The 12981-nt window shown below is 51.1% G+C and overlaps 1 protein-coding gene across 13 annotated transcripts in view; it reads right to left on the reverse strand.

Annotated features, from left to right (window-relative positions):
• Window positions 1-612: 612 nt before the first annotated feature.
• PPP6R3 (protein phosphatase 6 regulatory subunit 3) overlaps window positions 613-12981 on the reverse strand; it is a 141962-nt gene continuing 129593 nt past the window's right edge. For 7 of the 13 annotated variants that reach the window (XM_044260033.1, XM_044260043.1, XM_044260038.1 and 4 more), the window contains 5 exons: window positions 12534-12640; window positions 10979-11129; window positions 6467-6484; window positions 6079-6198; window positions 613-2813 (listed from right to left, as the gene is read on the reverse strand). In XM_044260033.1, the coding sequence (XP_044115968.1) occupies window positions 2762-2813; window positions 6079-6198; window positions 6467-6484; window positions 10979-11129; window positions 12534-12640 (448 nt within the window). In that variant the 3' untranslated portion in view covers window positions 613-2761. The remainder of the gene's footprint in view (window positions 2814-6078; window positions 6199-6466; window positions 6485-10978; window positions 11130-12533; window positions 12641-12981) is intronic. The other 6 variants (XM_044260044.1, XM_044260042.1, XM_044260041.1 and 3 more) reach the window with 1 other exon arrangement.

The following is a 12981-nucleotide window of genomic DNA, read 5'->3' on the forward strand; positions in this document are numbered from 1 at the left end:
CCCGACAGCTTCTCTCAGGAAGCCTTGACCCCTAAGGACCAAGGCAAGGCAGCACCAACGCCCACCACAGACAACCACGGAAATGAGCCGGCGGGTCCACACCAACAGATGACTGTGAAGATGTGGCATGTGTGTCCCACGGATACTGCTCGGTCATCATCGTGCAGGGAACCAGAGGGTGTTACGCTACATGCAGGAAGTCAGAGAAAGACCAACGATTGTATGATCTCATTCATATGTGGAATTTAAGAAACAAAACAGGGGAGCATAGGGGAAGAGAGGGGAAAAATAAAGCAAGACGAAATCAGAGAGACAAACCACAAGAGACTCAACTCTAGGAAACAAACTGAGGGCCACTGGAGGGGAGTCGGGTGGGGCTGGCTTGACTGGGTGACGGGCAGGAAGGCGGGCACGTGAGGTCATGAGCCTGGATGTCGTATGCTAGCGATGAGTCACTGAGCTCTAGTTCCAGAATGGTAATACACTGTAGGTTTATTATTTTGAATTTAAATTTTAAAAAAAGTTAAAAAAAAAAAAAGAAAGAAAGAAAATCAGTGGTGCCCCCACATACCTTGTCTGGTCATGAAAGCCCACGCAAGGTACAAGAGGAGATTTCTAGAAACAAAGAATCAGGCTTTATTTTCGCTGTAGTTACTTTTAATACAGGTGCTGCACTGTAGACACGGGTCAGTCTCGCGGTTCTGTATGGCCAACACACGGAAACAGAAGTCGAGACTAAATGAGCGTGTACTTGCTCCTGGCCCCTGGCTGGACACCCACCGCCGACCTTCTTCTTTGCACCCTTGAGTCCTTTCCCCGCCCCAGAAGACGAGCTAAATAAAACACGACTCCAAAGACAGACTTCAGGTGCCCGGCACCAGCAGTGGGTGGGATGACACAGGACGCTGTGTTACCTTGGAGGGGGATGGAGAAGCCAAAGAAATCCAACCAGCGCCTAGCTAGTGGGCGCCATCCCCGGCGGGGGCCCCAAGGCTCTCCACCAGGCGAGACAAGAGCGTATCTGCCGTTGGCGGTCCCCGAGGTCCCGTGTCACAGAGTCAGCATCCTTGAGGCCAGCGAAAGGAGCCCTGTCCCCAGTGTGGCACTAGGTTCCAGAGGAGGACGCATGAGGACAGTCTCTTCTGGGAGGAGCTCCCAACAGAAAGGGTTCCTGAGGAGGCGCGCAAAGGCCAAGTGAGGCGCCCGTGCCGTCCGTCCCAGGGCGCACCGCTGACTCCACTGTCCTGGAGGGCTAGGTCGGCCTCGGGAGGCCTCACACAACTTCTACACCATTTACAATGGAAAAGTAAATAAGAAATAAGGCATTAAACATTTGATTCTTTTTTTATTTCCATATGCAATGTAATGTTTAGGCACGCTGCTTGGGATGCTAGTTCTAAAAAAATCGTTGGCCATTATTCAGAATATCCTTTTGGTTTTAAATACTGGTCAGGACAAACAAATGATGTAAAAATACGTGAATAGTCTTCTATTACAGAAATGAAAACCTGATCTGCATCTAAAAGTGCAAGAGGTGAAGAAATTGAACCCTTTCCCAGGACGATATGGCAATATACGATATATTGCTTCGGCTGTTTGGGAAGGCGGTGATGTATTTTTATATTGACATAGAAAATTATAAATTACATTGAATTAGTATCCATAATCACTATATATATACACAAACCAGTTCTAAAAAAATACACTGGTTTAGGGTTTACGCATGGAAACCTCACAAGGTACAGGAGAACAATCCCATGCTTGGGTGCCAGGTTCGGATTTCGAGGTGGAAACGTGCGCCCGCAGCATGAGCGTCCCTCCACTGGCCTGCCTGATCGGTCTAGGGTGTTAAATATGCAAACTGCTCAGAAATGTTCATTGGTGATGCCTGTTAACAAGGTAAATTTTGGTGAATGGGTTAAAAGGCAGAGGAACTACCCAAACAAAACAAAAAACAAAAACGAAAAACGAAAAACAAAATAACTCAAACCACCAGCCATGTACACTCCAATAGTCTAGTGTTTCACCTGCAGGAATAACCATTTCAAGCAAACAAGACTTTAACAGAACATATGGCTTCACAAGAACATCACTTTATCAACTAAGTTGTAGCAATAAATACTTAATCTCTACCAACAGACTTACATTTTTTGATCCGTTTAAAACAATACAGAAAACAGTTACCAATCAAAAACTGGTTATAAAAAGAACACCAAATATTTCTTATTCAAAATCACGTTTGTAAGTTAGAACAACCAAAATAACACTTAGAGGGCATTTCGACCCTATGACTCCTTGCCGGCCTGGAAGAGAAATGAATTCAGAATTTTGTACAAGGTGAAAAATGTATGAAAACTGCCTAATACTTTGGTCACACTAATAATTGTCAAATAGTTATGTTTCAAATACAATAGATCTGTGTATTCACTTTTATAAAACTATTCTTACAGCCATTTTAACTCTAGTATTACTACTATTATTACATGGGCGGCACGTTCTTATTTCACAGGCTACCCATTATTTAGAACAATACAATATAAACATACGCAAAAATTCTTGGTATTTGTCAATGTGCAATATTTTTACACTTCTGGATTTCTCTGTACAATGTCCTAGAATCTAGAATATAAAGGTTGCTGGTCCTGATCCCTTGCAGAGTGAGTGCAGCAGTGTCGGCCTGGCGGGCTCCAGGGGAAGTCTCCAGAGGCCCCGAGCGGTGGCGGCCTGCGGTCCTCAGTCAGCAGCAAGCAGGGGTCACTCATCATACAGGGCCGTTGACGGACGTGTCGCCTGGCACGCTTGCCTGGTCAGTCCTGCGGAGGAAGAGACACACATCTGACGTGCTTGAAGGAAAAAAGAACGTGATTTAGCTCCCTGGGGGCAGGAACATTTTAATATTGTTCTCCAAAGTCAAGCCCAAAGCCTGGCACTCAGGAGCCACTTCCTGGGAGGCCTCACAAATGCAAGGACCGGAAACTCCAGGAAACTCCAGCCAGCAGGGGTGTGCAGGCGCTCAGTGAGTTAGCGAGGCTGCGGCAGAGCAGGACTCCGGGAAACTACCCCTCGGCGCCTTAGAAGCACGGATGCAGGCGGGTCAGCAGTTTTTAGATGGCTGCTCCCAGACCTGCCACATGCCACGTGCTCAATCCCTCCTTCAAAGAGCTTTTTATTTGTTCCATGTATTGGAATCCACATAAAAATTCACTCGAATAAGCAGGATTCTTCGACTATAGAGGACAACAAAAGGCTTATGAACAGGGCCAGCTTCTGAAACCAGGTGTTAATAACGATGTGCTCCCACCAGGCCAGTGTTATTAGGGCTGACACTGGGAGCACAGAGGAGGGCACGGTAGGGGTGCCTGGGGGGCTCAGCTGGTTAAGCCTTCGACTCCCGATTTTGACTCAGGTCATGATCTCAGGGTCCTGAGATTGAGCCCTATGTCAGGAGCCAGCTTAAGATTCTCTCTCCCCCTCTCCCTCTGCCCCCACCCCAGGTGTGCTCTCCCTCCCTCCCTCCCCCTCGAAAGAAAAAGGGAACGTTAGATAACAGTATGGTGGCAGATAAACAAATTCGACCTTCATGCCTAAACACAGAAGTCAGTCTTGGCAGCTTTTCCATAGTTTTACAAAGCAGGCTCGGGAAAGGGCACTTAGAGATGCTTCTGGACCAGCTCGCAACTCACAAGCCCGAGGCTTCAGACACCTGCCAGGAAGCTGGCTCCACGGGCAACACACTGCTTCCAATCACGGTGTCTGAGAACCAGGGGCACCGGGGCTCTGCCAGCATACATACCGGGTACAGATCCCACCATCACTGCTCACAAGCTGCCGGTCTCAGGAGCACTTTCTCCCCTCCCCCAGCACAGCTCTTCCCCCTGTGCACAGGGGACAACAAGCCCCACTGAAAGTGGCTGAGTGCGTGACAGATGCCGAGGGCCCAGCACACTGGCCAGCACAGGTATCGCACGTGCTCAGTGCATGAGCACTAATATGTAAAATATTAAATTCCACGGCCGTGAGAGTCACTCAGTACAGCACTGAGCATCTGTCACGACTCAGTGACAAGGGCTCACGACAGCCTGGCTGTGACGGGAACCATGCGGGGAAGAGTGCATCTGTTAAGTCCCAATGGCTCTCTCTGCTCCCGAACATCAGTCTTAGGACAGACGGGACATGCCAGACCACTTACCTTCTCCCTGCCATCCCAGCAGCTCAGTGCCCCCGTCCGAGCGGCCCTCCTCCGCTGCCCCAAGCGGGATTCCTGATCGCCCGTGAGGCTCTCCGGACTCCTCAGCAGCACCTTTCCACATGCCCTCCAACGTCTGAGGGTGTTAGCAACTGCTCCCCACCCCCAGGCCTCCGCCACCGGCCGCCACACTCCCGTGCGTCGGGCGGAGGAAGGACAGACGGAGGAAGGACAGACGGAGGAATGCGTGGACACAGCGATGCCCTTGTCTTTGTCCCCGGCCGTCCCTCGTCTTCCCCCAACCCCCTCAGTCCGGCAGACCGAGAGGCAGGGCTGTTCGTGCCCCCGTCTCCAGGCGGGCAGAAGAGCAAGCAGGCTGCCCCGAACTGAGGAATTCTGCCCTCCAGAGAGCTAAGGAAATGGTCCCAGAGCCTCCTGGATCACTCACGCCCGAGAAACAGACTCCTGCAGCAACTCCAACTTGGAACAGACCTGACGGTTCTGCCTTCAAAGCAGTTCCCAATATAAAGGGAATTCGTAGGCAGAAATTAGGGAGAGGACATAACTGGGAATAAGATCCTACAAGATACCTTTGAAAAAACATCCACTGACAACCCTGGGCAAAAAGGTGACTTGCCCAAAACACTTCGAAGCACAGCCGGGGCTGGAGCCCTCAAGGCTGGGGTGTCCCCATGCCTCCTCCTCCCTGAGCCCTCACCAGAGCCAACATGCTCAAACAGCTCTTATCATTAATTTGCTTTACACGCCAAGGCGGCTTTTTTTTTTTTTTTTGAATCACAGAAGCAAACCCTTCATTCTGGCTGTAATTGCCACGAGAAACAAAAGCGGGGTTTGCATCACCAAAGAGGTCTGCCGACCAGTGAACAGAGGGCGCCCCCTGCTGGTTCCCACTGGTTACGTCGTCGCCCCCCAAAGGGAAAGATTTGGGGGTAGGGGTCTGGTGAGAGGGAAAGTGTAACTTCTCTGAAATGGCTTTAAAAGTTACTTTATTCCTTATGGAAGGAATGCACAAACTTAGATATATACAGAACAAAAAAGGGAACTCTGGCAAGTGCTGAGCACAGCTCCTTGCCATCCAAGGGCAAATCCTCATCTTCAGGTGCAAGCTCCAGAGTGAAGGCCCCCCTTGCTCTACCTGCGAGGCCGTGCGCACAGGCCGGGGCGCCAGCCCTCAGCGGCAGCGGAGGCTCTGGCTTGGCCTATCCCTTCGGACCACTGGCTCAGTCTAAGCAACAGACTTGGGCAACCAGAGAGGAAACACGACGTTCCCAATCACTCGGCTCTGGCAGTGCAATTTTCACACTTAACCAAGACAAACTCTGCACGCACGAAACCACAGGGGAACCGTCTGCGAGTTGAGACCACTCGGCTACATCTACAAAAGGGTCTCCAGGAAGGCTCTCCCCATGTGTCACACGTGCATGATTATGGGAAAAGGGGTATCAAGCGCTGCTTGTGGCTGGCGGCTGGTGACCTCAGGGGCCCCGTGAGACGGTGGCTGCTGCAGGCTGGGGGCCCCCATCCTGGCGGCTCAATACCAGCCTCAACTTAGCCCCTCTTCAGAGCCCCTGTGTGTGGGCAGGTGTGCCAGCGCCACAGGGCCTTCCCCCCAATTCTGAGTAGCTTCTTAAAGAGCCAGCAATGTTGTCGAATCTCCAAAGCCCAGTTTTTGGCTTTGGGGTAAGGAGGTGTGAGCTCTTGGCTCAGGCACCTTGCTCAGCGTGGCTTGTGCTGAGGAAGTGCCTGAATGCCAAGGACACGGGGGATGACCCAGCTCCCCTGCTCCCCCGCCCCAGTGCAGACTTCCCTCCCAGCTCCCGGGAGACAACAGCCACAGGTGGAGTAGGGCCTGGGCAGATCTGGGGAGTTACCTCTGCTCTGGGGTACTGCTGGGGGGCCGGGGGCCCACAGACTTCGCCTCTGCTGTCTCAGGGCTCTCCTCGACATCTTTACAAGCAGCATCTTGAGAGGTAGACAGTTTTCCTTCCTCACTAGAGTAAAGAGGGGGACAGGGAGCGTTAGACATCCTGGGGGGCGGCACCCGTGGAGGATGAAGGCGCATGCAAATGACCCTGGAAGTCATGGCGGCCATGGAGTAAAGCCCTGGGGCTGAGCATGCGCAGGGGAGGGGCCACAGGGACCACAGACAGTGACTGGGAAATCACGAAAGGCAAGGGTCACACACGAGAGGGAACCAGAGGAGGGACGATGTAATGCAGCTGGTGTCTGATGAAGAACGGCCCGCATTACTGTACATACCGATAAGATTTCAACACTCTGAAGCCAAGTGTGCAAAACAGAAAAAGAAATGTACAAGAGTTTCAGAATACTCCTACAAATGAGGGATGTGGGGGCTACTATGCCCGCGACTGCGCATAAGCAGAACTGCAGACTCGGAGGAGGTGGCAAAGGAACCTGTTTGAAGGAACGAGTCTTTAGTCACGGCTTCTTGCCCTCGGGCCCAGCCCAGCATCCAAAGTCTGCAGGAGTGACCCCATCAGGCCTGCTGCTCCTGCCGCAGGGGCAAGGAACCAGGGGCCTGCACCAGGACCGAGCTCCTCCCCGAGCTGCCCTCAGACAGCAGTGGGAAGTACAGCAGGAAGAGCCGAGAACGGCGGCCGGATCAGGTGCAGGCGGGATCCCAGGGCGGGCAAGCAAGGTGTAGGAAGGGTTATCTGCCCTCTGATGGCCGCCGGCAGAGAAAGACAAGCAGCAAACGTTTCGGATTGTTGGCTGTGGGCTGTAAGGGCAGACCGTCATCTATCCTGTCTGCATTTCCCATTCTGACACAATAAAGGCAGCACAAGAACCAGCTCAAGGGCAGCGGGAGGTTCCCTCTGGGAAGGGCCATCCTTCTGAGAGCGGAGCCCTGTCCTGGATCTGCTTATGAAAAACCTAACTTCAGGATGATTTCTGGGTGGCTTTCGGATGGGTCTAGGCAATTTATAAGGAGAAAAAGATCTGCTGACAACCCAAGTCACCTGCTTCCTTACTCTTTATCCCCTCTCCACGCCCTCCCCACGAAAGCAACTATGTGCTTCCCACGTGTTACTTTCATTCTTAGAAAATGAAAACGGATAGTCATGATATATGTGTATTCTGAGGGACAGAAACGGCTCTGAATTGCATACGTCACAGGATTTATCTCTGTAAGTCAGATCCATGCTCCTGGTGTCGATGGCACAGTGCCCCATGTTGTGAGCCTCCCAACTCCACCTTAGGATGGCCCTGTGCACAGAGCTGCCACGCCCGCCACTATGGCCTCCATGGGACTTCTCTTAAAAAATTTTTTATTTATTTGACAGAGAGAAAGAAAGAGCACGAACAGGGAGCGGCAGGCAGAGGGAGAGGGACAAGCAGCAGGGAGCCCGACACAGGACTCGATCCCAGGACCCCTGGGATCAGGACCCAAGCCGTAGGCAGACGCCTAACTGAGCTGCCCAGGCGCCCGTGACTACTCTTCTTCTGGGACTGCTTTGATTTGCACTTTCAAGTTTTCTCTCTAGATACGTGGGTTTAATTATTTAGGAATTATCTTAAGTTTGATGTCCTTTATGACGGGTACTTTGCCTTTCGTTATACATCCTAGTTGCTTATGACCAACGAAGAGAAAGGCTACTGATGTTTAAAATGGATCTGTCACCCAGCAGCTCTGCTGAACTCTTATTAAAAGTTTGCAACTGACTTGTGGTAGGTGATCATTATTACCCCCTCCTCTCGGATCTTTACCTGTCCTGTTCTTCTCTCCTCAGACACTGTCCAGGACTGCACAGTAACAGCGACAACGGACCATCTTATTTGCTCCTTACCTGAACGTGCCGGCGCCTGCAACTTCCTCATTAAGTAGAAGTTCTGCTTTAGTATTTTCGTATTTAACTTTCGCCAAGTTAAGGAAATTCACTTCTGTTCCTGTTTCACTCAGCTCTGTGTGTGCGTGTGTGTTTAAGATTTTAATTATCTGAGAGAGATCATGACCTGAGCCGAAACCAAGAAATGGACCCTTAACTCACTGAGCCACCCAGGCACCCCTGTTTTGCTCTGTTTTAATCATATATGGGTATGGAACATTATCGAAAGTGTCTTCAAAAACCTCGTAGGATTTCTCCTCAGTCTGTTAACACATCATAAACGACGTTTTTCCTGACAGTCCAGGGAAAACCCTAACTTCTTGTGAATTATTTTTAATATGCTACTTGCACTTGGTGAGCAAATATTTTCTACAGAATTTCTTCATTTAGTTTGCTTGTACGTGATACGAGCTGACCGTTTTCCGTCATCATCCTTATCTGGTTTTGGAATCGAGACTGCACGCCGTCATAAAAAGACCCAGCAGGTTTTGCACTTTTTCTACCTTTTGCAACAACTGAGGTAGGAATGAGCAGACGGAGCACAGACTCATCACCGCGACCAGCACACCCCGTTCACTTACAAGGCTGGCCCGCTCTGGAGCAGGTCTGCTCCTTGTTTTCTGCCTTATATAACGGCTTGTGTCCTTTGTCCATTTAAAACTTATTATTAGCTTGTCTTTTTCTTCTTGATATTGGGTTTTTCCTATATTCTGTTCCTGAATCTTCCTTTGAAGGCAATGGTAGGTCTTTCCATTTTTTCATTTGGAAGACCAGGAATTAAAGAAAATTCATCAAACGTTCCCTTTACGGCTTGGCTTTTTCATGGTTAAAAAACCCCTCCAGCCCCTAAGTTATACAGATACGCTCTCGTGTTTTCTTCTCAAAGTGGTAGCTTGGCCTTTCCCACTTACGCTGGGACAGATGTCGTTTTGTGTTGCTCTGACGCGGTACTACTACTTCCCAGGCTGCCCTTCCCTTACTGTAACCCCATTCCGGCACCGAGTTCCTGTAAATGCGGGGTCTGCCGCACAGCAGGCCCATGAGATCGCACCTGGTGATGCCTCCCTCCCTGCCTTCTTCAAAAGGACCCTGGCCATGTCTGGCTCTGTGGTCTTCTTTTTTTTTTTTTAAAGATTTTATTTATTTATTTGAGAGAGAGAGACAGTGAGAGAGAGCATGAGCGAGGAGAAGGTCAGAGAGCGAAGCAGACTCCCCATGGAGCTGGGAGCCTGATGTGGGACTCGATCCCCGGACTCCAGGATCACGCCCTGAGCCGAAGGCAGTCGTCCAACCAACTGCGCCACCCAGGCGTCCCTCTGTGGTCTTCTTTATGAATATCACCATCAGCCTCTCCATCTTGAAAAGCCCCCCCGGGATTCTAATTGCAAATGCGCTCATTTTATCATTAGTTTGTTTAAAAAATGGCAAAGTGGGGCGCCTGGGGGGCTCATGGGTTAAGCCTCTGCCTTCGGCTCAGGACATGATCCCAGGGTCCTGGGACTGAGCCCCGCATCAGGCTCTCTGCTCGGTGGGGGGCCGGCTTCCCCCACCACCCCCCTTTCTGTCTCTCTGCCTACTTGCGATCTGTTAAGTAAGTAAATAAATAAAATCTTTTCTTAAAAAAATGCCACAGGTATCTTCTCATTAACAAAGATGGCATATTTCTCTACTTATTTAGGTCTTTATTAATGCTTTTCAATTTTACAGATGAGGCTTAACACTTCAGTTTGGGGCGGGGCGCCGCATCTAGCACATGTCGTATCGCTTTATACTCCTAAACCTCCCTAGTAATTCGGATACTTGTCCATGAATCTGTTTGAATTCTTTGTGCAGAAAATCCTAATCTACAAACAAGAAAGAACCATTTTAGCCTTCTAAATCTTCATGCCTCTGGTTCAGTTTCACTGAGGCAGCGCGGGCTAGGACCGCTGCCAGGGCCGAAGAGCAGGGACTGGAGGCCCGCCTCACTGTCCGGGCCACGTCTCGGAGGGGCCTAATTCTTGTGCTTCACTAAGAAGAAATCAAGTCAACTACAGGTTTTCAGAACACACCTTGAGCAGTTTCAAAGAGCTCCTTTCTATTCCTCGACTGCCAAAAAGTTGCACATGGCTTTCATTTTCATCAAAGATTCCTCTACCCAAATATTCCATCACCCCAAGGTCCAGATGATTTTTTTCCTGCCGGGTCTGAGACTCCCCCTGGGCACGTCTCCCCAGGTCACCTAAGCCTCACCTGCACCGCGCTCGTCCTCCGCGCGGCTCCAGAGCGCCCTGCTGGACTCGGTTTGCTAGCTTCTAACTTTGGAGTCTCGTGCCTCTGAGCCCCCCATGGGGACTCCGTGCTCCCCTTCTGTGCTGGCCGTGTTTTGCCGGGGCCTCCCCTCAGGCTGGGCCGCGAACTCTCCTGCCCCGCAGGGCTCTGCCGACCCCGCCGTAGCCCCAGCTCCGCCAGAAGTGCTGCCGCTGCTCCTTCGGGGCTCTGCTCCTAGTTGCCAGCGGTAATCCTTCTTCGATCCATGAATTTAGAAGTGAGGTTAACTTCCCAACGGACTGTTCAGGCTCTCTTTCTGCTGCTGAGCTCTACTGACTGCATCACGTCTGGGGAAGACGGTGTGCGGGGCAGTGACCCTGGTTTCAACGGGCCAGTTTTCACTCAGCTGCAGGCGTGTCCATTTTTAATTCTCCTGCACTTTGAACTCACTAGACTTAATCTACAGTCTGAGTACTAGAAAGAGGGGAAAGGCACTCGAGGACCCCAAACTCTCCCTTTCTACATTCAGATTCATGGGGCTGAACAGAGACGCTGAATGATGTCAGGCTAATGCCCGAACCCACATCTGAATCAAATGAAAGACGTTAACACTCGAGGCTCCCTCCCCCCCACCAAACACCTGAAACCGCCAGCAGGCTCTGGCCCTGGTTACCTTTTGAAGACTGCGGTTTCTGTCTTGGCATCGACAGTGAGGCTGAGAGTTTCCTTCATGCCGCCATTCATCACTGTCTCAGTTACCTTGTCTGTGCTCTCTGCATCCTCCTCGCCGTCAGAGCTGGCTTCCATGGCCACACTGGCTGGCGCTGCAACAGGACACAGGGCGGACGGTCACACGGACCAGAACCGACAAGAAGCGCGCCTCCCCTTCCGTGCGGACCCAGCCAGCCGGCGTTCCACCTCCTGCTTGAAGGAGAGACAGACGGCTCGCTGGCTGCTGCCTCGGCCACTTCAGCCTTCCCAGCTCGGAGTCTACCCACACGCCGACTGCTCCCAGCCGGTCTTCACATTCTGGGGGTTCCAGGCCCCAGCCTGGGGCGCAGCGGGCAGGCGGGAATGTTCTAGCCCCCCACTTCACCCCGCAAGTACTGAGCTTACAGTTTATTCGGGGTCCTATTCTCATTCGTCCTTTTCCTTTCAGTTGGGTCCCACTTGGGTCCTTTTTTTTAATTTTTTAATTATTTTCTTATGGGTCCTTGTGGATTATTTCTTTGTTCTGTAATAGGGAGCCATATGCTGTACTGGTTAGATGCCTGGGCTCTGAAGTCACGCGCCCAGAATGCAGACCCCAGCCTACCACTCAATGGCTGTTCCACTCTAGGGCAAGTTTTCTTATCCATAAAATGAAGCTAATTAAACCCACCTAAAGAACTGAGAGATAAAATGGGCTCATCTACATAAAATGCTTAGAAGAATGACAAATAAACCAATGTTAGTTACTGGTTTTATTACCTTTCCTACCCCTTGGTTCCCGTCTTGGCCCCCTTACCCCAGCCCTTGCCCCATTTCTTCTTCTAAGGACTTCCTTCTTTCTCCCCTCCACATACTGACTCCTCACGCCCCTTCACCAGCCTCCCTCTCCTCCCCTGCCCTCACCTCCCAAGCCCCATTCATCAGGCTAAAAAGAGCTCAGGGCCTCTGCAAGGAACAGCGTGTGCAGTTTAACATGACGACCCTCGTCATGGATACCCTCGGCCATCTCAACTGTTCATAAAGGTGAGAAGAAAATAAACAGTCTTCCATCCTAAAACAAGCCGAGACACACATGTGTGTTCCGGCAAAGCAAACTCCAAGTGACAGAAGAACTGGGCACCAGACGGGCTTCAAAACACACACATCCAATTCTGATTTCAGTCACGCTGGGCACGCAGGCCAAGACTAGTCTTTTCTGGGCCTGGTCCCACTTTTCTACACTGACAGGACTGGACAACGGATAACAGATCCCTTATGCCTTCTAGAATCACCACGCCTGGTTCTGGAATTAATACACAATTTCTTTCCATCAGCTGCCCCGCGGACGCAGGTCTACCATCTCAACTCCCTAATCCTTTGAGCCCTTGAGCCTGCGGGTCGAGACTGGCTGAGCGAACTGTTATGTGGAGACAACAAATCTTTAGATCTAGAAAACCACGCAGACAGTCCCAGCACGAGCAGCCTCAGCAGAGCAGCCAGCAGGCCGGGTCAGCCGGTGCCCCGCACGCCACACCCACCTTCCGGCTGCGCGGCCAGCGTGGCGACACTGGGGGTCAGAGGGCCCATCGGCTCCGTGCTGGTTTCCATTTCCACCGGAGAATTACTCCTTAAAGAATCTTTTGTACTTTTAAGAAAGAGAAAATTCAGATGTTAGCAATGGCAAACAGCCCTCAGTTACCGTGATTCACAAAAACCATTTGAGAAACAGCTCTGGTCCCCCTGGTGCGGCACAGGCAGCCGATCAGAGAGGCACAGACAGATCGAGGTGCACGTGAGCACGGGTACATCTCCTGCTAAATCAGTAGGACAGGAGCATGGGGATTTCACAGAGGTTTGCAAAAGGTTCCAAAGGCAGCAGTCTCTCATCCTCCCCCTTGTCACCAGGCTCCCAGGACTGGGGCAGTGGGAGCTGACAACCTGTGCCATCAACCGTATTTGCAATGACGATTTTAGGAAAATCCCTAC

This window comes from Neovison vison, chromosome 7, assembly GCF_020171115.1.
Source record: "Neovison vison isolate M4711 chromosome 7, ASM_NN_V1, whole genome shotgun sequence".
In the NCBI taxonomy this organism is placed as follows: Eukaryota; Metazoa; Chordata; class Mammalia; order Carnivora; family Mustelidae; genus Neogale; species Neogale vison.